This window comes from Mastigoproctus giganteus, chromosome 5 (genome assembly GCF_048544385.1).
Source record: "Mastigoproctus giganteus isolate SK-2022 chromosome 5, ASM4854438v1, whole genome shotgun sequence".
Taxonomy (NCBI): Eukaryota; Metazoa; Arthropoda; class Arachnida; order Uropygi; family Thelyphonidae; genus Mastigoproctus; species Mastigoproctus giganteus.
In genome coordinates, this window is record NC_143579.1 from 187,655,388 (window position 1) to 187,678,635 (window position 23,248).

At 36.9% G+C, this 23,248-nt stretch overlaps 1 protein-coding gene across 2 annotated transcripts in view; it reads right to left on the reverse strand.

Moving 5' to 3' along the window:
* The window catches only part of LOC150085940 (putative RNA-binding protein 19), a 496,890-nt gene that overhangs the window by 319,978 nt on the left and 153,664 nt on the right, over window positions 1-23,248 (reverse strand). For both annotated transcript variants that reach the window (XM_090374301.1, XM_090374300.1), the window contains one exon: window positions 12,934-13,001. In XM_090374301.1, the coding sequence (XP_090230427.1) occupies window positions 12,934-13,001 (68 nt within the window). The remainder of the gene's footprint in view (window positions 1-12,933; window positions 13,002-23,248) is intronic.

Here is a 23,248-nt window from a genome sequence, read left to right on the forward strand (position 1 = left end):
ACAAAAATAGCTTCAAGTTAGAGAATTCACAAGTTTTTTTAATTGTCATTTTTTGTATCAGAAAAATTAATAATTTATGAACTAATTAAGGAGTAATCTAGGTTGCATATAATGAAAATGAAGTGTCAATTTTTTTCATACTGCTTTTATTTAAGTTAAGGTAATTAAAAATAATTACGTATACATAAATATAAGGGCAAAAACAAAAAAAAAAAAGCATACAGCTCAAAATACGAATATTTTAAGAGCCATATCAGACAGGATGAGATAAAATACTAACCATATATACTACTTTCATCAGAATAGCATTACCATTGATAGAGCTATTGTTTGTTATTTGGTTTTTAGGAGCATTAACAACTAAGGCCATATTGCTCCGGGGATATGCGGTGGTCATTCCCTGACCTGTCTGCATCCTCCGTATTTGGTGGGCACGGGCTTGAACCCCGGTCTAATCAAGAAGCGTGCTGCTGCTGCTCCTTCCCACTTGGCTATGGAGGCGCCCCATTGGTAGAGGAACATGATGCAAGAAAGCAAGCTTATACAGCATCAGCAAAAAAAAAAAAAAAAAAAAAAAAACCCATTTCCATTTCACTGTTCCATTCATTCCAAATGTTTGTCTAGTACTGCTTTGAATTTATTTTGGCTATCAACTTCCACAACAACAGATGGAAGTTTGTTCCAGCAATCAACTACCTGCTGGCAAAAGGCAAACTTCTGCACGTCTATTCTACAACTGTCTTTCCTCAGTTTGAAACTATGTCCCCTTGGGCTTATAATCTGAGCAAGGGGAAGAATCCTATCAGCATTGAGCCTGCTCAATCCATTCAAAGCCTTATACACCTCAATCAGATTGCTTCACAGGTGCCTAGTCTCCAGAAGCTGCAATTTGCAGAACTTAAGTCTTTCTTCATAAGAGCACCCCTTTGTCACATTCACCAGTCTTGTTGCCCTTCTCTGTATTCATTCTAGCAACTCTACATCCTTCCTAAATTGAGGCTTCCAGACCTGTATGCAGGACTCAAGGCGTGGCCAGACCATTGCCTTATACAAGGGGATAATCACCTCCTGATCCTTGCTCGAAAAAGTCCTGTATATCATTGACAAGAACCCATGAACTACTCTGGCAGCCTGTCTGCACTGCTCAGAAAACTTCATATATGACTGCACAATTACCCCAGGTCTCTTTCATTCTCCACTATCCTGAGTGTAACACCACATGGTTGGTACATTTCTCTGGGATTACTGGTACCCATATGTTTAACATTGAGAAATGTTAAACTGAAGTTTAACATTTGTCAATGTTAAACTTTAGTTGCCACTTCTCAGAACAACTAACCAACTTTTCCAGATCGTGTTGCAGCAGCATACTATAATTACTGTTATTAACAACCCTGCCAACCTTTGTATCAACTGCAAACTTTGACATTAAGTTTGATATACCTTCATCAATATCATTGATAAATATAAAAAACAACAATAGGCCCAACACCAACCCTGAAGGACACTACTAATAACGTTGTTTCACGTAGAGCAGTACCCATTGATCACCACTCTCTCTCTTCTCCCACTCAACCATCCTTTTGTAGCAACTTGCCCTTAATGCCATACTCCTCCAATTTGTTCAGTAGTCTTCCATGCGCAACAGTATCAAAACTTTCCTGAAATCCAAGTATATGATATTAAAATTATTTTTTCATCCAATTGCTTTGTGACCACATCATACTATCCAATCAAATTAGTCAGACAAGACTTCCCCTTGACAAGCAAGCCCATTCTGTCTCTCAGCTATTACTGCTGTCTTGTCTAGATGATCCTACAATGCTTCTTTAAAAAGTGACTCCATTATTTTCCCTGGAACAGAAGTCAAACTAATAGGTCTGTAATTACTCGTGTCATCCTTTGATCCCCCTTTGTCAATTGGAGATACATTTGCACATCTCCAGTCCGTGGGGACCTCCTATAAGTCCACAGATGTTCTTATAATTATGGCTAAAGGTTTGCTTACTTCCTTTGCTGCCTCCTTTAATATAACTGGATAGATCCCATCCACCCCAGGTGCCTTTCTTATGTTTAATTTCAACAATTTTCCCTCCACTTTGCTCTCAGTTATTTCAAAATCATTTAACTCCCTGTTAGAGTTTGATAAACATCTCCTCCCCCTCCTTGAATAACTCCTCACGCGTGAATGTAGATGCAAAATACTCATTTAGTTTGGCAGCAGCTATCTGAGAATGATCATCTACAGTCAAACCATTGATATCAAGACGACCAATCTGATTCACATCCTTCCTTTTAGAGTTTATATAAGTAAAGAAGACTGTTTTTCTTTGTATCCTTTGCCAAAGATTTTTCATAATCTGTCTTCACTATTTCTCTGTATAATTGTTGTTCTTTGTGACACGATTACAAACTAGCCTGTATCTACCATAGGCTACTGTGTTGCCTGATACTTTATGTGCATCTCATGCATTTTTCTTCTCTGCCACGAGTCTCATTAGTTCATCTGACATCCATTTGAATGTCAGAATCTAGTGAAGTATTTCTTAGTTTGAACAAAAAGCCTAGTAGCTTCCAAAATTACTTCCTTGAATGCTTCCCATTTAGAATTTGCTGTTGGTAACATCATCAGGTGGTCCAACTGTACAGAACCTAAAAAATCTCTGAGCCCACTATAGTCGCCATTACGAAAGAAAAAAACCTTCCCTTTACCCCTGATAGTAGTTACATCTTTAAGTAAATCCCACACCAGTATACTGTGATCAATGCTAGTGTGTAAGTGAGCAACTCACTCCAAGTGGTCTTATATCTTCTTGATCAGGATCGTGTACACTGTTGGGAGAGAGGTGATCACCTTGTATTTTGCCAGGTTTCTTGTATCTTGGTCTTCAGATACGTGATTCCTTGAGTAAGAAACTCTGGGTGACTTATCATTTGGGTGAACTGCTCCGTTAAGTGCTTGTGTGTGAACTTCTTTTACCAGTAAATGTGGATGTTATTGATTCCTGGGGTTCACCAGTTGTGGGACTTCCTGAATGAGTACTTCTTCTCGAATCTCTCATTATAGTTCTATTCAGGGGGCTCGGCTTTTCTTCTGTTCTAGCTCTATCCAGGGAACAAAGCTGTTATGTCTTAATTCACTGCTTCACATGTTGCTCCAGAACTCCTTGATCGTCTTCTGCTCAGGTTCTCCACCCATGTGTGACCTATGGGTGTGGTTTTTTTTTTTTTTTGGTTTTTTTTTGTGCAGCCTGTAGTGTCTGCCCAAAATGCATTTTTTATGCTTATCATATTGGTCAGATTGGTCACAGGCAACATATTGCTACTGGTCTACAAATTTTGATAAAGGAAAAATGCAAAAACACTGAGAAACAAGTTACAAAAAGGAAAGTTATTTTTAGAAACTATTAACTATGTGATTGACTAGAAGGGTCTTTCTAATGAAAAATATGCCTTGGTTTCAAAGGTTGGCTCTTATTTATAAATGCAACCTATTTTTAAAATTACCAAGATGAACACAATGCTTGGGCACTACACAAGTTTTTTTTTTTTTTTTCTTGTTAAAGAAAAAAATTACACAAAGTGGTATGTTGTAGTTCAAATAATGTCCTCCAATAGACGATGGTACAGAGTTATCCAGCAGTTAAAAAGTTGCAAGTAACAACCAGTTTCATTAGTAATGTTAACGTTCTGTGTTACTATTTTGAAATGGAGCGAACAAATAAATATAAAATTTTGCTTTAAACTGGAAAAATCTGCAACAGAAACAGTTAAAATGTTAAAAACTGTTTATGATGATGAAACGTAAGTCATACCAGTGTGTTTGAATGGTATAAGCTGTCCAAAGATGGACATGAGAAGGTTTGCAATGACCCAAGAAATGGGTGTTTATCAACTTCTGAAAATGAGGACAGGGTTGCAAAAGTTTGGGAAATTGTGGCAAGAGATCATTATTTGACAATCATTCTGATTGTCATATAATTTCAAATTATCGAATGGCTGGCTGATGAGTTAGATATATAAAAAAGGAAATGATTCATCAAATTCTGCATGATGATTCAGGGAAAAGGAAGGTCTGTATAAAATTTGTGCTTCACGGCCTCAAAGACAAGCAGAAGCAATGAAGTGTGTCATCATGCAAAGACTTCATCTAGACTTGTCAAGACAATCCTAATTTCCTTGACTATACTGTCAAGGAAATTAGGATTGTTTAATTTCTAGAGATGAATGTTCGGTGTTTTGCTATGACCAAGAGACAAAGTGTCACAGCATGAAGTGGACTTCAAAATCATTACCAAGACCCAAAAAGTTTAATTTATAGAAGTCCAGGATCAAGGTGCTGATCATGTTTTTCAACATTATTCACAAGGAATTTGTACCTGAAGGGGAGAGACTTAATGGTGCATTCTATATACAAGTGCTTCAAAGACTATTGAAGTGCATTTCCCAGGTGAGACTACAATTGAGAGAAAGGCAGCTAGTTCTTGTTGCACAACAATGCTCCCGCCCATTCCACACTTGTTGTGGAACGGGCAGGAGCATTGTTGACATTTGTGATGAAACATTGCACAGTAAAGATCAATCCTCCACCTTACTCTTCTGATCTAGCATCAGCAGACTTCTTCCTCTCCTTGAGACGTGGACAGTTTTCACCATGTCTCAAGGTGAAAACTGTCCTCAAAGGCAAGAGATTTCAGAATGTTGAGCACATAAAAACACAACTGCCGAACTGAACATCATCTCTTTGGATGTACTCTGGATGCCTTTGTACTTTGTGGGATCAACTGACGATGTTACAAACAGTAAATTCTAAGTGGGAAGCATTCAAAGAATTAATCGTGGAAGCTACTAGACTTTATATACCGATTAAGAAATATCGTTCAAGGTTTAGGCCTAAATGGTTATCAAATGAACTAATGAGACTCGTGACAGAGAAGAAAAATGCATGGGATGCATATAAATTATCAGGTGACGCAGAAGCCTGTGGCAGATATAAGCTAGTCTGTAATCAGGTCACAAAGGAGGTTCGGCAGGCGAAAGCGGATTACGAGAAATCTTTGGCAAAAGATGCTAAGAAAAACAGCAAGGATTTCTTTACTTATATAAACTCTAAAAGGAAGGGGATGAATATGATTGGTCCACTTGACATCGATGGTTCCACTGTTGATGATCCTGCTCAGATAGCAAACAAACTGAATGAGTATTTTGCATCTACATTCACACGTGAGGAATTATTACAATTTGAAAATGGAAGAAGGTTATCAAATTGTAGCAAGATACTTAATGATTTTGTAATAACTGAGAGCAAAGTGGAGGAGAAATTGTTGAAGTTAAACATAAGAAAGGCACCTGGGGTGGATGGGATCTATCCAGTTATTTTAAAGGAGGCGGCAAAGCAACTAAGCAAACCCTTAGCCATAATTATGAGAGCATCCTTGGACTCAGGGGAGGTTCCCACGGACTGGAGATGTGCAAATGTGTCCCCAATTCACAAAGGTGGATCGAAGGGTGACACGAGTAATTACAGACCAGTTAGTTTAACTTCTGTTCCGGGTAAAATAATGGAGTCGCTGGTTAAAGATGCATTGCAGGATCATCTAGACAAGACTGCAGCAATAATTCAAACACAGCATGGGTTTGTTAAGGGAAAGTCTTGTCTGACAAATTTGATTGGTTATTATGATGTGGTCACAAAGGAACTGGATGCAAAAAATAATTTTGATATCATATACTTGGATTTCAGGAAAGCTTTTGACACTGTTGCGCATGGAAGACTATTGTACAAATTGGAGCAGAATGGTATTAAGGGTAAGTTGCTACAATGGATAAAAGGATGGTTAAGTGCGAGAAGACAGAGGGTGGTAATCAATGGGTGCTGCTCTTCGTGGACTAATGTTATTAGTGGAGTCCTACAGGGTTCGGTGTTGGGTCCACCGTTGTTTTGTGTATTTATCAATGATATTGATGAAGGTATATCAGGCTTAATGTCGAAGTTTGCAGATGACACAAAGGTTGGCAGGGTTGTTAATGACAGTAATGGTAGTGTGCTACTGCAACAGGATCTAGATGATTTGGGCAGATGGGCTAAGAAGTGGCAACTGAAGTTCAACCTTGACAAATGCAAAGTACTGCATATGGGTAGAAGTAACCCCAGAGAAACGTACCAACTGTGTGGTACTACACTTAAGGTGGTAGAAAATGAAAAAGACCTGGGAGTAATTGTGCAGTCAGATATGAAGTTTTCTGAGCAGTGCAGACAGGCTGCTAGGGCAGGTCATGGGGTTTTGTCAATGATATATAGGAATTTTGCTAGCAGGGAAAAGGAGGTGATTGTCCCTCTGTATAAGGCAATGGTCAGGCCACGCCTTGAGTACTGCGTACAGGTCTGGAGGCCTCATTTTAGGAAGGATGTAGATTTGCTTCAGCGTGTACAGAGAAGAGCAACACGATTGGTGAGGGGAATGAAGGGATTCTCTTACCAAGAGAGGCTTAAGTTCTGCAAATTGCAGTGGCTGGAGACTAGGCACCTGCGCGGTGATCTGATTGAGGTCTATAAGGCCTTGAATGGGTTGAGCACGCTGAATTCTGATGGGATCCTTCCACTTGTTCAGATTACCAACCTACGGGGACATAAGTTCAAATTAAGAAAGGACAGATGTAGAATAGATGTGCAGAAATTCACCTTTAGCCAGCGGGTGGTTAATTGCTGGAACAAACTTCCATCTCTCGTTGTGGAAGTTGATAGGTTAAATAAATTTAAGGAGGAACTGGACAGGCATTTGGAGGGAATGGTGTGATATTTTTTTTTTTTTTTTGGCTGATGCTGCATAAGCTTCTACACTTGCTTTCTTGCATCATGTGCCACTACTACTACTACTACTACTACTACTCTCTTTTTCAGAAACGTTTAGAAGAGTATAATAAGCAGTGACTGCTTTGAATAAAAATAAAACAATTTTTGAGTTCCTTCACTTTGTGTTCTTTTAATTGCACCAGTGTATACTATTCATTTTCATCTAAAAACATAATAATTTTCACGTTTCCTAATGGTATTCTGCAGGAGGCAACTTTCTTTTTTTTAGTTTGTTTTCGGTTTCATCTCTAAATGTTATAGTTATCAAAATCAATACCTTAACATCAACTTAAAATAATTGGAAAACTGATGTCATGAGATCAAATCAAATGTAGCAATTATATTTATATAATAAATGTCCACACATCTGTTTTTTTTTTTTTTTTTAAATTTGCAAATCATGCATCCATGCCCAATGGAGCACACATACAGTAGTACTCAGATTAACAGTATTCACGCACCGAAAGAACAAACTGACCAAGTAACTGATTAATACTTGGTTTAAGTATTTAAGCACCCAAAGAACAAACTGACCAAATAACTGATTAATACTTAGTTTAACCATGCTGTTCCATTCAGGCCAAATAGATCAGTGGTTCTGCTGTTCAGATTTATCTGATCCGAAAAATTTTTTTCACTTTTATAAAATCTTTTTCTTTGTAGATATTATAATGTGGTTCTAAGACTTTAATTATTATTGGACAATGACTGCTTTTCTAGAAAATATTTTATTAATTTAATTTTTTTCTTGTGATTTTCAAGTTTAATACTAATGTTATGTTTGGGTCAATATGGCTCAATTTTCTAAAATGGTGGTTGTTCATATGTAACTACTCAAAATGTGCATTTGATATGTATGACTAGTATATTTTATAAGTACTTATAAGTTGAATCCTAGTCAGACAAATTTTTGCAAGTTGTTTTTTACAGGTGTTGTTGCATACAGAATAGTGTATGACTGTGTCTGTTTGTTTCGGCTGCTTATAAATTAGTGGTGGTTGAATTTACAAACTTGGTACCAAACTGCATGCTGTAACAGTCATTTCAAGCAATAAAAAAATGAGAAAGCAGGCACTGACTAACACGGAACTGCTGGCAATTTGAGAAGCTTCTGATAGTGAAGAAGAGATGTTCAAGTATGAAAACAATATAAATGAGAAGAGTGTGAATGACATATCAGATAATGATACTGATATTGCTGTTCTGCAACTAACTGCTACAACACAGTATACTCATCTAAGGATGGAAAAATAAGCTGGAAATTGCATCCAGCTGTGCAGTGTGGCCAATTTTCTGCAGTTAACGTTATAAAAAATAGCTCCAGGTATTACAAGATATGTAGTTGCAAGAATAAGTGATGTCAAAATTGCTTTGAGGCCGTGTTTACTACTCGCATTGAAAATATAATAATAAAATATTAAATACTGACGGGCAATGGATATTCAAAGAAAACACAAACATTTAAATTGAGCTACTTTTCAACGCTATATTGGACTGCTGTAGTTGGTTGGCGTATAACAATCTTACAGAGAATCAACAAAAAGTTTGTGGGAAAAAGAAACTGGTCATAACACATTTCATGCAACCATGTCTCTTGAAACATTTTGTATGCTTTCTAGAGTCATCCACTTTGATACCAAGAACACACATAATGAAAGGAGACGTACAAATAAACTAGCAGCTGTATGCAATTATAAATGGACTAAAGTTCTTCTTACTTATGCTATATAATCCATATAAAAGTGCTACCATCGATGAACAGCTAATTGGATTTTGTGGTTGCTGTTCTTTCAAATAATATATTCCCAGTAAGCCGGCAAAATATGGCATAAAAATTTGACTCTTTGTGACAGCAAATCATCCTTTGTATTCAAGTCGCAAATCTACACAGGAAAGACTCCAGGAGCAAGGTCAGAAAAAAATTATGGCATGCATGTTTTATGTGTCTTACATATGAACTTAGTGGTCATAATGTTATTTGTTACAATTTCTTTACGTTCTATAATTTGGCACAACTACGTCTAAAATGAAAGTATGTTTGGTACGGTTCAAATACACAAATCAGAGTTACCTCAAAATATGAATAACAAAGAAGTCAACAGTTCTTTTTATTTAATAGATGACACAACAGTAGTTAAAAACATGGTTCTCATGAGTAATTTACATTATGATAAAGGGATTACAAGTAGAGACGACAAGGATTACAAATGCTAATAAAGGAACTGCTGACACATTTGATCAACTTGTTAATGCTGTAAACAAAAAACAAATCAATGGCCAATGATAGTTTTAATAACATGATTGATGTCTCTGCCTACAATAAGTTTGTTTTATAGATATCAATAGATCCAGAATGGAATAAAAAAAAACTGACAGGAAGATGAATATTTTTGGAGGAATTAGTGAATTATTCATCACTTCCCATATTGCATCTCGACAGCATAAACCAAGGATAAAAAGATCATCTAGTATAGTGAGACAGAACCAAAAAAAAAAAAAGACAAGATAGACAAGCATCAGTATCCTGTACAGCCATAAGTAGTGGCGTAAAACATGCATATTGTAAATGTAATAAGCACATTTGTAAGCCAGTGTACCTTACTACTGCCCTAATTGCAAAACTGAGTAAAATAAACTTTTATTTCATTTTATTTATGGCATTATGAATATTTTATACAGAAATGATTTTAAGTTCCAATCAATATTTTTGTTCTTGTATGAGTGACAATAACTTCTTTTTTTTTTATGAAAACCCCAAACACGAGAGGTATTAGAACTTACAGTACTTAGTATCGTGCATGGGTTGAAGGTTGAGAAGATGAAAGAAGATATTTGTTGACATTAGACTTGAATTTCTGTAGACTGTAATGTTCAAGAAATATGTATGAAGGTTGTTCCAGAAAATGGCAGTTGAATGAATAAATCAGGAATATGAAAAGTTGGTTCTGTGAGTTTGAAGATGGACAGTAAATGGATGTTGGCTGATGGCGGCACATGTTTGGACTGTTTTGAAAGAGAGAGCAGGAATTATAGAAGCTAATTCAGAAGAGCAGTGTCCATGGAAGTATCTGTAGAAAAGGCATGCAGCAGAAACAGTACGTCTATGAGACAGAGTGGAGAGACTCTGTTAGAGAAAAATCATTAATTAAACTAACTGCCCTCTTCTGAAAGGAATGAGGAAGCCTCAGAGGGGTTTTGGGGGCACCATCCCCAGATGTGGGAACAATATTCCATGGCAGGGCAGATTTGCGATTTATACAGAGTGAGCAACTGTTTGGCAGAAAAGTAACGCCGAGAGTGAAAGAGAAAACCAAGTTTTTTAGATGCAGAGGAAGCAATATTTCTAATGTGCTTGTGCCAAGAGAGATTAGAAGTCAGGGTAATCCCCAAAAGAGATATATCATCTTGCCTAGAAATCGGAGTGTCACTAAAGATAAGCATAGGAGCAGAAGAATCCTTTTTGCGAGATATAAGACAAGACTGAGTTTTAGAAGGGTTGAAATCAACTAAGTTGTCTTTGCCCCACTGGAGAATTACCTGAAGATAGGCATTTAAGGAATTGGTAACAGATTTTCGAGAAGTTGAAGTTGATTGAGCAGGACAAGGTTTCTCAAAATGGAAAGTGGAATGCAATGTGCTATCATCGGCAAAACTATGAATACGATTTGCGATCAATGGCAGAAACTCATTAATATACAAGAGGAAAAGAGTGGGGGGAAAAAAACTGAAACTTGGGGAACAACAGCATTAGTGGACAGAGAGCCATCTACCATCACCCTCAGTGAGTGGTCAGAGAGAAAACTGTATAACCAATTACAAAAAACAGTTGGCAAACCATAAGATGGAAGCTTGTTTAGAAGACCTGTATGCCAAACATGATCAAAAGCCTTTGAGATGTCAGGAGCAACTGCTTGTGTTTCATGGAACTTTTCCATCGAATTTGTCCATAAATGGGTAATATAAGTCAGAATATCACCAGTGGATCGACACTGACAGAATCCATACTGGCAATCGTTGATCAGACGGAAGGTTTCTAGATAGTTTAAGAGTTGGTTAATTGATTTCTCCATTACTTTAGAAAGAGTAGAAGTAATTGCAATGGGATGATAATTGGATAGGAGGGATATGTCACCCTTATTAGGAACTGGTTGAATATGAGCAAATTTCCAAGCAGAAGGAAAAACATCTTTGGAATAAGAAAGTGAAAAAAGGCGGCAAAGAACAGGAGTAAGTTCAGGAGCACAGGTTTTGAGAACAAGTGGAGAAATACCATCAGGACTTGGAGCTTTCTTAGCATCAAGATTCGTCAAAATCCTTCTGACATCCTTTTGACAGAAGACCTCAGGAGGCATTGAATGGAGCGTATTGGAAATGGTGGGAGGTGTTTTACCAAGATCATTAATACAGGAGTGGGAAGAAAAATGGGATTTTAGCAGGTCAGTTTTATCCTTGGCTGAAGTCACAACAGTTGACAGAGGTGGGAGCAGAGATGGGCAAAAGTTGCGGCCAATAGCTTTGACAAGAGACCAGAATACTCAGCTACCATTAGGGCAAGAAGCAAGTTTTCGACTCTTAGCCTGTTCAAAATCTACTTTGGACTGATTAATAACTGCTTTACAATTGTAGCTAGCTCTGGTGTAGGCAGAAAATGAAACTGAAGAATTGGAAACAAGCCAATTACAATATGCAAAATTCTTCTCTTGAACAGCCTTAGCATATTTATTGGAAACCAAGGTTTATATAAAGGATGAGATATTAAGGTGGAATGTGGAATAAAGGATTCCATTCCTATAAGAATAATTTTACTGACACGATCTGAGCAAATGTTGATATAAGAAGTTTTGAAACAGTAATCCAATCAAGGAAAAGATTGCAGGTCATCCCATTTTCCTTCTTGTAATGCCAAACAACATGAGGTTGGGAATAGCCATGAGATAAAGGCTTCATTGGAGAAGAGACAATCACCGAGTTCTGATCTGAGGGGCCTAAAGGACCACTGACTTTGACCGTGTACCCAGAAGGGCTGTTTGTGAGAAAGAGATCAAGAGTGTTGACTGTATGGTTGGGATTGTCCGGTATTCTGGTAGGTAAATGAACAATCTGTGCAAGGTCATTAGTAATTGCAAAAGCCTCAGCATCTCGACCAGTCGGGTCTGCGTGACTAGAAAATGGAAGCCAGCTGGAGTTGTGAACATTAAAATCACCAAGGAAAATTACCTCACTGTTAGGAAAGTTGGACTGGAGAAAGTCAAGTTGCAAAGAGAGGAAGTCAAAGAGTTCCAAGTGATTAGTGGAGTTGGGAAAATGGTAGAGACAACAGATGAATTTGACTGAATGAGGTAGAAATATTTTAAGCCCAAGAAGATCGAAAAGAGTATATTCCAAATTACCAAGTTTCTGAGAAGGTATATTGGAACGGACATATGCACAAGTACCGCCTTTGAAGCGAAAGGTACTATACAGCGAATAATTTGTGCAACCAAGATGAGCATGGTTGAATCAACTGATAATTGAGATTCTGTGAGAAAAAGTACACGAAGTTTGGCAGACTGAGTGGAAATGGACATCACTGAGATTAAAACTGAGACTACGTATATTTGTGAAATGAACTAGGAAGTGTTTGGGAGGTTTAGATCTTTTCACAGATAAGTTTGCTGTATTGGTTTGAGAATTCATGGTGTATTCAATAGTAAGAAAGAGTGGGGGGAGAAACATTAATTACTGTATGAAGTAATGAAATTTTTGGATACGGCGTGCCCATGGTAAGAATATACCCAGATCCTCGATATAACGTGGCCTCGACAATGCCCCCCTCCCTGCATACACACTACTCGGATTCCCTCCAGTCACTTTCTGGCAGATTAGAGGCAGAAGAACTGCTTAAAAGGCTGCATATTTTCTTTTCTTTTTGAAAATTGTAGTTCCAAAACATATCGGGCCGTATTGATCCAAATGTTACGTGTGCATAGTAAACATGAACAAACAGCAGGGTTAAAACTAACGTAAGTATTGGACAATCAAAAAGTATGAGGCATGGGAGAGGAGTGGTCAACAAACAAGGTAATCATTAAATAATTTACCTTTTGATTAACAGAATTTTCTTTTGTTTTCTTTTTCGCATACTTTATAACATCTATTCTGTGGCCACCTGAAAAGAGAATAGATATTTAAAATCACACCAGTGAAATTATATATCAGCCAAACTGTACAAAAATCAGTATCAGATTAATGAAATATACAGTCGGACCTCTATATAACAAAACTGATCGTTCCCTTGAAAAAATTCGTTAAACAGAAATTTCATTATAAAGAAATATTACCTTTTCAACAATGAAAAATTGTGTAAATTCAGAAATATAGTAAAAGATGGGAATGAATAAATTTTCTAACATTTTAAAGTAATTAATTTATTAATACATACATATTAAGAAATGACTACTTACTTACAATGTATTAGTATACTTTTAAGAACTATTTTGTAAAATATTTAGTTATTTTTTTTTGTTCACTGCATTCTACTGTACACAGAGGAATTTATTGTAGCTTAAACACAGAGCGTACAGATAAAGCAGAAATATATGAGCTTTCGGCTATATGGTAGCCTTCGTCAGAATTAAAATACATGAATGGCAGTTGGAATGAAGATGTGCACTGCCAGGTGCGTGAGACGCGAGGTTTAATTGTTTGTTGACGTCTGTGGCTGTGACGCATGATGACGTGGCCAGCGCTTGTCCAATGACAGAACTACTGACTCTGTGATCGGGTTGACTTGGTAACCACTGTTCCTGTTTAAGGATTTATCCGAAGATTTTATATTTAATGATTCCAACCAGGTACGCTTTAGGTAATGGTGGGATCTGTCTACCACCACGACATCGCGGTGTGGGTCGATGTCGACTTACGAGTTGTCTAAATTTGTCTCGAGACTTCTTTCTCCTCTGGTTGGCAAGACCACCCACACCGTTTCCAACAGTGTTGAATTCATAAAGAGGATTCGCACTGTATCCATCTCGCAGAATCAAGTTATGGCATCGTTCGACGTCATATCGCTCTTTACCTCCATCCCTGTGGAACTTGCCATTTCTTGTGCAAAACAACTCTTGGACAATGATAGAACCCTCAACGAAAGAACTGGTCTCACACCCGATGACATTTCCACCGCCCTCAGGCTGTGCTTAACAGGGGGTGCGATCATATTTAATGACTCAGTCTACCAGCAGATACATGGCACGGCCATGGGTTCCCCGGTCAGCTCAGTCACAGCAAACATCGTGATGGAGGAGTTAGAGGGACGTGCGTTTGCACACGCACCTGATCACATCGCCTTTTGGTGTCGCTATGTTGACGATGTGTTCGTGGTCATCCCTAGAGACTCAGGTCAGCGACTTCTATCATACCTCAACTCACTATCGCCCTTCATAAAATTCACGATTGAGCTGGAGTCGAACAACTCTTTACCATACTTAGACACACTTGTCCGACGTGAAGGCACATACCTGAGGACTACAGTTTATCGTAAGCCCATGTGTGCTGGCCAGTTTACCAACTTCCGGTCAGCACACGCGCGAGGCCACCTCCTCTCCACGGCCCGAACCTTGCTTACTCGCGCCTGGACACACTCCAGCTCCGCTGATGAAAGACGCAAAGAGGTCACTAGGGTCAAAGTAGACCTTACGAGGTGTGGCTACCCCATTGACGTCCTCGACAGGTGTGATCTACAGACACGTGACATCGTGACGACCAGCTACAACACCAACAGTGACGAGCCATCCACAAGGGCATTCATCCCATACTACCCCAACCTGTCACAACAGATCGGCAGAATCCTGAGAACGCACGGAATAAAGTGCATCCAGCTCCCAGGCAGGAAACTGCGTTCTTTCATTTCCAACGTGAAAACACCTGTCCCCACCCTTCTGCAGAGCGATTTAGTCTACCGCATCTCTTGCCGTGACTGCACCAGCTGCTACTTCGGAGAGACTGGACGTCGACTCGAGAAACGTCTCTCGGAGCACAAAAGAGCGATCCGTTTAGCGGATATAGAACACTCAGCTATCGCCGAACATGTCTGGACAACCCACCACGACATCGACCCACACCGCGATGTCGTGGTGGTAGACAGATCCCACCATTACCTAAAGCGTACCTGGTTGGAATCATTAAATATAAAATCTTCGGATAAATCCTTAAACAGGAACAGTGGTTACCAAGTCAACCCGATCACAGAGTCAGTAGTTCTGTCATTGGACAAGCGCTGGCCACGTCATCATGCGTCACAGCCACAGACGTCAACAAACAATTAAACCTCGCGTCTCACGCACCTGGCAGTGCACATCTTCATTCCAACTGCCATTCATGTATTTTAATTCTGACGAAGGCTACCATATAGCCGAAAGCTCATATATTTCTGCTTTATCTGTACGCTCTGTGTTTAAGCTACAATAAATTCCTCAATGAATCCAGAGCGCGTAGGCCTGTTTCGCTACTGTACACAGTTCATAAAAATGTTTGCATTTGTTTAAACACTCAAAATATATACTGTATTCTGTTACATTTTCTTCCCACTGAAGGTCTCAACACAAAGTTTCAAATACTGGCAACATTTCTTGTTTGGAAGTTTTAATATTGCCCTCATTTTCATCCAACTCATCGTCGATATTGTCACTACTTCTTTGAATGCTCTCCAAAATGTTGGAGTCACTCGGATATTCGGCTACTATGACATTATTATCAACTCCTAAAAATTGATCAAGAACAATTTCTCCACTGATGAAACCTCGCTTGGAACTCTTTCCAAGATTACTCAATGTCTTGTAGTAGTTTATCTCTCTCACTGCTCTTAATTAACGTTTTGGTAAAACATGCTTTTGCAAAACAATTCTTAATAATTGTTTCGGTCACATCTTTGCTCCACAATTTTGCCAACTCTGATATACACATCTGCAAATCTATAGGCTGATTGGTTTCTATTCTCAGTAGAACTTTTTTTAGTATGCACCTTTGGTATTCCATTTTCAAACCATTGGCCCATTGGCTGCAGTTTAGACGAGGTATTTGGATGGAAGAAAACAAGCTTCACACTTATAAGTTTCGAAATTACCGAGTGAAGGTGGGTAGGGCAGTTGTCGACAATCAACGCAATTTTTCTGTTTTGTTTCGTCGTATTTCTATTGAAATTTTAAAATCCACTGTTCAAAAATTTCACTTGTCATCCAAGCTTTTTTGTTGTAGATGTAATCCAACTGTAGCAACTTTACTCCTTTGAAACATTTGGGTGGTTTACTTTTGCCTATTACCAAAAGCTTCAGTTTTTCATTACCAGCCATATTTGCACCAACCAAGAGTGTAATTCTCTCCTTACTATTTTTATCACCTAAACATTTATAACCTTTAAGAGTCAGTGTCTTGTTCAGCAAACATTTAAAAAATAGATGTTTCATCAATGCTGAATATGTCTTTGAGCTCGTAGTCCATAATTTTATTTTTCAAAACTGTTTCTTTCCAATGGGTAGTCTTCTTCGATGGCAACTCCACTTTCATCAGAAATAACTTTTTTGAGTAAGCCATGGCACTCTTTAAATTTGTCCAGCCAACAAGAACTGGCTTGGAATGTTTTATGCCCCATGAAAGATGTGTACTCCATAGCCTTTTCTTTTCAGCACCTTTTGGTCTTGAATCAACTTCATTCACTAAAAAACTGCTTCATATATATTTTCAGAAAGACATAATTTTGCACTCTTCCAATTGGGTCCCGTTTCCTCAAACACTTTGAAAATCGAAACATGGTTTTTTAGAATGGTTAACACACTACTAGCAGGAATACCAAATTTTAAAGCAATTTTTTTATTTATTTATTATTATTTATTTATTTATTTTTTTTTTTTTTACAGAGAAAGCAGGTTGCCAAAGCCAATGTCCGCATCGGGAATATGCCTTAATCTTTGCCAATGGCTGCGGACACATAGATTGACCACCGTGGCTTCTCTGTATAGCAGTGTATAGGTTTTACTTCTTTTTAGCCATTGCTGACCCACTGCTGGGAAAAGGCCTCTCCCAAAACTTTCCATATCCCATGCCATGATTGGCCAGTTTCCTCCTGCACCGTTTTATGGGAACCATTAAATTATAGAATGTTTTAGTTCTTAATTCGTGGAATTAATCCCTTTAACTCTTAAAACTTAAAGGGATTAATTCTTAATCCCTTTAGCTCTTAATTCGCACTTTCTACAGCATCAGCTTTATTGCCTAAAGGCCAGAGGTGCGAACAATGTGTACTGGGGGCTCTTGAAACCAGTTCGTTATATGGATATTTTCTTCATTATAAAGAAACTATTTTCGATGTAATGACCAAGTGGAAATCAAAAAGGTTTACTACATAGAAAAATTTGCTATATGGAAGTTCGTTAAAGAGGGGTCCGACTGTATATCAGATATATATTAGGGCATTAGATAATCTGCCCCACTCAACACAATTTATGTCTGGAAATGTGCACGTTGGTACAATATTACAAGATATAAAAATTATCAGAGAGCTATGAGTTCTAAGAAAAGCAAGCGGGGGGGGGGGAGAATAATGTTGGTGTGCCAATTTGTTGGAAAGGCTTTTAACATTTCCACACAAAGTGTACAACTGCATAATCTCAATTTAATGAATCTGAATAGCCATATAGGTGGGATCCATGAAGCTGAATGGTCATTCAGAAAACTGCTGTTTGAAGTCTATGGAGCCTGTCTCACATAGTCTGACTATGAAAAAATATTCAAATACACCCACAGACATCATTCATGTTTAGGAATACCAACAAACATCAGGATGCAAGGAAGCCGGGCCCCTCAAAAGTACAGGGAATGTGTGATCAACATGCAAGCGGAAAATACCATAAAAATTGAAAACCAACGCTAGCCTCTGTGAATACATTTATATCAATAAGAGCCCTGACTACTTTGTTTTTCATGTTGTGTATGATTCTGTCGATTGTTACATGTATACTTTGTGCGGAATTTTTATTAAATGATTGTGGTGCCAAGTTGCACACAATGTACTCATATGTTTGTGCAAGAGGATTCAATTGGGACTAAAGTAAGAGATGCATAGACACATCATATGAGAAGACAGAATATTATCATTTAGAAAAGCATTTCCACCACTTTTTAATTTAATAGTAAAAAAAATTTATGATTAGCACAAATGATAAAGGTAAGAAATTTTTTTTTTTAATAATAGAGGTAAGTGTTTTCAACTCATTAAATAAAATGAGTCAGTTAAAATTACTCAAATATCTTAGATAAAAATACACTAAATATTAATTTTTAAAATCATTAAAAAAATTATTAATTTTTTAATGATTTTAATTACCCAGGTAAGATGTTTCTGATAAAAAATTAAGGGGTTATTAAATTATTTACTCACAAAATATAACTTAAAACTAAATAGCACGAGGAGTCAAGGTTATTTATTTATTTTTTTTTTTGATTTGGTAGTTGTTGGCGCATCGGCTTCTGTGGCCATATTGCACCTCCCAAGGTTTTTGCAGTACTTTGATCCAAGCCCGAGGCGGGAATCGAACCCGCGACCTTTGGGTTGCCGGGTAGGTACTTTACCCACTCGGCTAGCCCGGTCGGCTGTCAAGGTTATGACAACGGTTCCAATATGAGTGGAAATATATTGGCCTTCAAAACGTTATCAAAAATGCAAATATGCAGAGTTTGTACATGTAATTCTCATACTTCAAATTTAGTAATGAATGATGCAGCAAAGTCACTTTCGAAATTTTTCGATATTGTGCAAGAGTTATACACTTTTTCTTCTTCCTCCTCACACAGATGAGAAAAATTAACATAAAATATTCCAAATTTCACTTTAAAATCCATGATTGATACAAGTTGTGAAAGTAGTATAAAAGCAGTTACACCATTAAGATTTCAACTTGGTGAAATTTATGACACATTGTTACAATTAATATCTGATCAAAGTAGAGACATAAATACTAAAAATCTTGCTCAAATGCTTGCCACAAAGATTCGTTCTTTTAAATTCGTTATATTGATTATCATATGGTATGATATTCTAAATAAAGTCAATGTTGTTAATAAGGTGTTGCAAAATCCTAAAATAAATACTGCCAAATGCAGAAAAGCCTTGAACAATTTGATAAAATATTTTGAAATGAAAAGATCTGATGAATATTTTAGAAAGTGTATTTCTGAGGCTTTCTCATTATTGAATTACTTGGATTTGGGTACGTAGCACACGCTTCTTGATTAGACCGGGGTTCGAGCCCGTCACCACCAAATACGAAAGATGCGGAAAGGTCAGGAAATAACCACCGCATATCCCGGAGCAATATGGCCTTAGTTGCTAATGCTCCTAAAAACCAAATAACAACAACTTGGATTTGGAAACCACAAGTCCTTCAGGACAGCTTTGAGAGAAAGATGTGCAAAAAATCAATTTGACTATGAGTTGCCAGAGGACCCAATCACAGACCGAAAATTAAAAAATAAGGTTGACTTTTATTATACGCTTTTAGATATAGCAATAAATTCAATTCAAACTAGATTTGACATATTGGCAGATACAGATATGTGTTTCAACTCTTACTAAATTTTCTGATTTAAATGATGAAGGCCTTAAAATGCATTGCCATAATTTGTCATATAAAATTGACAGATCCTTGTACATGTGAAAGTTATATAAACAACAAACAACTTTTTGAAGAGCTGAAATCATTAAAAGCATTAAATATTAGTAGTGATGATCCAGAAGAGTTTCTTAAAATATTATAATAAATGCAGTTCCAAATTTTGCAATAGAACCGAGAACTTTTTTGACTCTTCCAGTTTCTGTTTCAACTGGTGAAAGATCTCTTTCTAAATTAAAGATAATTCAAAATTATTTAAGATTTACAATGGTTCAAGAAAGACTAAGTGACCTTGCAATAATTGCTGTAGAAAATGATATTTCACAGAGCATTGATATCGATGATTTAATCAAAGTATTTGCTACGATTAAAGCACGAAAATTTATGTAAAATTAAAAATTGTGAGCTGAATGCATAAGTATTTTTAAATGTTGTTTTATTATATTTTTGTAGTTTAGTGTCTTTTAGTTTATATTCAAATTCTTAATAATTTAAAACTTAATAATTAAATTCTTAATAATGTCATGTGCCGGCCACCATGGCTGGGCACATGACATTCTTTATTATTTTTGTAATAATGCTCATTCCCAACTGAGGAAGGACAACTTAAGTCCGAAAGCTATTGGTGATTTATTTACTTCATTTTTAACGAATTTTAACTTGTGTTTTAACTTGTTTCTGATATTAAAGAGTTTTTACCCAAAAACCTTTGTTTTATCAGTCTTTTCAGTAAAGCTGAATTATATTCCTATTCTTAATAATACTGTACAATGAGTGGACAGAAATTATGGGATACCGACCTAGTGGGTAGGCCCACCTTTCCGTGTGACTGCTCTTATCTGGGCAGTCACACGGAAAGGTGGGGAGGCCATTCCATGGTGCTAAAATCTGTGGAATGCTCTTCGAAGCATGTTCTAGTCACCATGGCTCTGTGGGTGCACGATGACCATGAAGGGATGCAGATAGTTTGCAAGGATGGACACATAACCTGGCCCATTCAGAGATGAGTCTAGACCAGTGTTTCTCAAACTGTGTTCCGCGAAACACTAGTGTTCTGTGAGATGTGAACAAGTGTTCTGCAAAAAATCGTAATTAATAATTTAAAAAAATAAATAAAATAAATAAATTTTGCATATCTGTAGTGTACACCACTTTTGTATCATTGTAATATTTAACAATTTTTTTTTGGTTATTAATATACTGGATAGACTAATAATCAAATAGACCGCTGAACACTATTTTGGCGAGCTTTGCATAGAGGTAATAACGCCTACAAAAAAGTAGCAATGTGGTGATCTAGTATGCAATTCGTATGCGATTTAGCCTGGAGTACACAGGTTGAAGGAGAGGAGGAAGTGAACCGATATCATAACTGAACTCACTTCCTTGTATAAATTTTTTTTTGATAATTATTAGAATTTCAAAATTTTATTATTAAAATATGTGACCATGGACCTAGTAGTGCAACTGTGGTCGATGAAAACGAACACAATATTGTCACACTTCAAAGGGAGGATGAACAAGCCTTTTGTTCCCAAAAATTTGAAGTGAAAAAACAGAAACTAACTAATAAAAGACCAAAACAAAAGTATGATGACAGTTATTTGAATTTCGGCTTTACACACGTTGGAAATAAAGATGCTCCTGATGCACAGTGCATCATATGTAATAAAATATTAGCAACCGTTCTTTGGCTCCTGCTAAACTTGTGTTTCGTAACTGTTCTATGAATATGTTGTGAGATGAAGTGTTCTGTGACTAAAAAAGTTTGGGGAAACACTGGTCTAGACGTACTAGAGGTCCCAGTCGAACATGCCCCAGGCCATTACAGACCGCCTATCTGCATGAACAGTTCCTTGTTGACATGACTGGTGCATAGCTTCATGCAGTTTCTGCCATATACGCACCCTACCGTTCGCTCAAAATAACTGAAAATGGGACTCATCAGACCAGGAGGCCTGTCTCCGACCATCCAAGGTCTAGTGCCAGTGTTCATTCCCCAGTTGAGGTGTAGAGTCCTGTGTCATGATGTTAGCATTGGGACTCTGGTGGACCGGTGGCTCCCATAACCCAGTGGTGCACAAACTTATTTCGCTTGCAACCCCCTTTATTAAATATAAAATTGACGTGGCCCCTCAATGTAAATCCCGAGGTAGGATGAATGACCGGATTTTTAGAGAACAAAATTAGCATTTTATAAATTATGTAATAGAAAATTATATTCGAGTAGTGAGAAAGGAATAAAAAAATTGCCTCCTTTTTTATTTACACTTTAAAATAATTGTTTAATATTTTAATTAAATACAGTACAGCAAAAACAACAAACCAAATTCTTATTCTTCAATTAAAATTACAAAACAATAAAAAATGAAAAATTGTAAAACAAAACAATTAATGAGAAGGATGAGCCTGGTAACCGATAATATTTGGCTCAATATTTGAAATTGATAATCTCATGTCATCTTCTGGATCAAGTCTGGAATGTTGTTTTTCTTTTATAGCTGTTAATTTTGAGAAGTCAACCTCAGATAAATATGTAGACCTCAGATAAATATGTAGTCGTTTTAAATAATTCTGGATACTTGTCTCAAAGAGAAAGCCAGAATTTTTCACAAGTAGTAGCCTCGAATGAGCACGTAATAATTCGTAAAACGACAGGTCGATAAGATCTTCCTTTTGCTCAATGGTAATTTCGGGGCATGAAGAAATTTCAAAAGCAAAGGGACCACAAATCCAGTACAAGTTTTTTCTGGAGATACATTAAATCATTTGGAAAAATTCTTAATTAGCATTGTCAGATGGGTGGTAATGATATCCCTAAATTGTAAAATGTCAATATTATTGCTATTAACAAAATTAGAAAAACAAGGGAACATTTCAGTATTATTACGCTCCAATTCAGTTTTCCAAAGATTAAGCTTCTTTTTGAAAGCTTCTATTTTATCACTGAGTATTAATATATTAGTTCCCTGTCCTTGAAGACTTAAATTTAAATCACGAAGTTTTTCAAATATATCAACAAGGTAACTAAAGTTTTCCAAGCCATTTTTAATTGGTAAACAATTGAGCAAGGTTCTGATTTTTATCCGATAAAATCAATAAACCTTCATGTCTGAACTCAAAAAGACATTGCAACACTTTACCACTGGACAATCGCCTTACTTTCGTATATAAAAGAAACGTTTCATAAGAGGATCCCATTTCATTACAAAGTATAGTGTAAAGTCTGCTATTTAAGCTTCCACTTTTAATAAAGTTGATCACACTTACTGCATCTTTCAAAACTTTGTGAAAATCAGTTTGCATTTCCTTCACTATTAATGCTTCGCTATGTATAATGCAATGATTAAAAACTATTTGAAGCAATTTCCATTTCTTTGCCTTTTAAACCATTACTTTCTCCCATTAATGCAGCTGCACCATCAGTACAAATCACAACATATTTGTTCCAAGTTAGATTATTTGTTTGAAAGAAAATATTTATAACATCAAAAATCTTCTTGCTGTCGTTCTTCCATCCAAAGCTTTGCAAAATGAAAAAAATCGTCCAAAATATCTCCCTTGTAGCAGTATCTGATATATACAATAAGTTGAGCAAGGTTGGAAATATCTGTGGATTCATCTAACTGTATTGGAAAAACTGGACTCTCTCTCAATCAATTTAATAAATTGAATTTTATGTTATCTGCGATAACCGTAATATGCCGCATATTACAGTATTCTGAACAGAGGAATAGTTTTTAAATCATTGCTG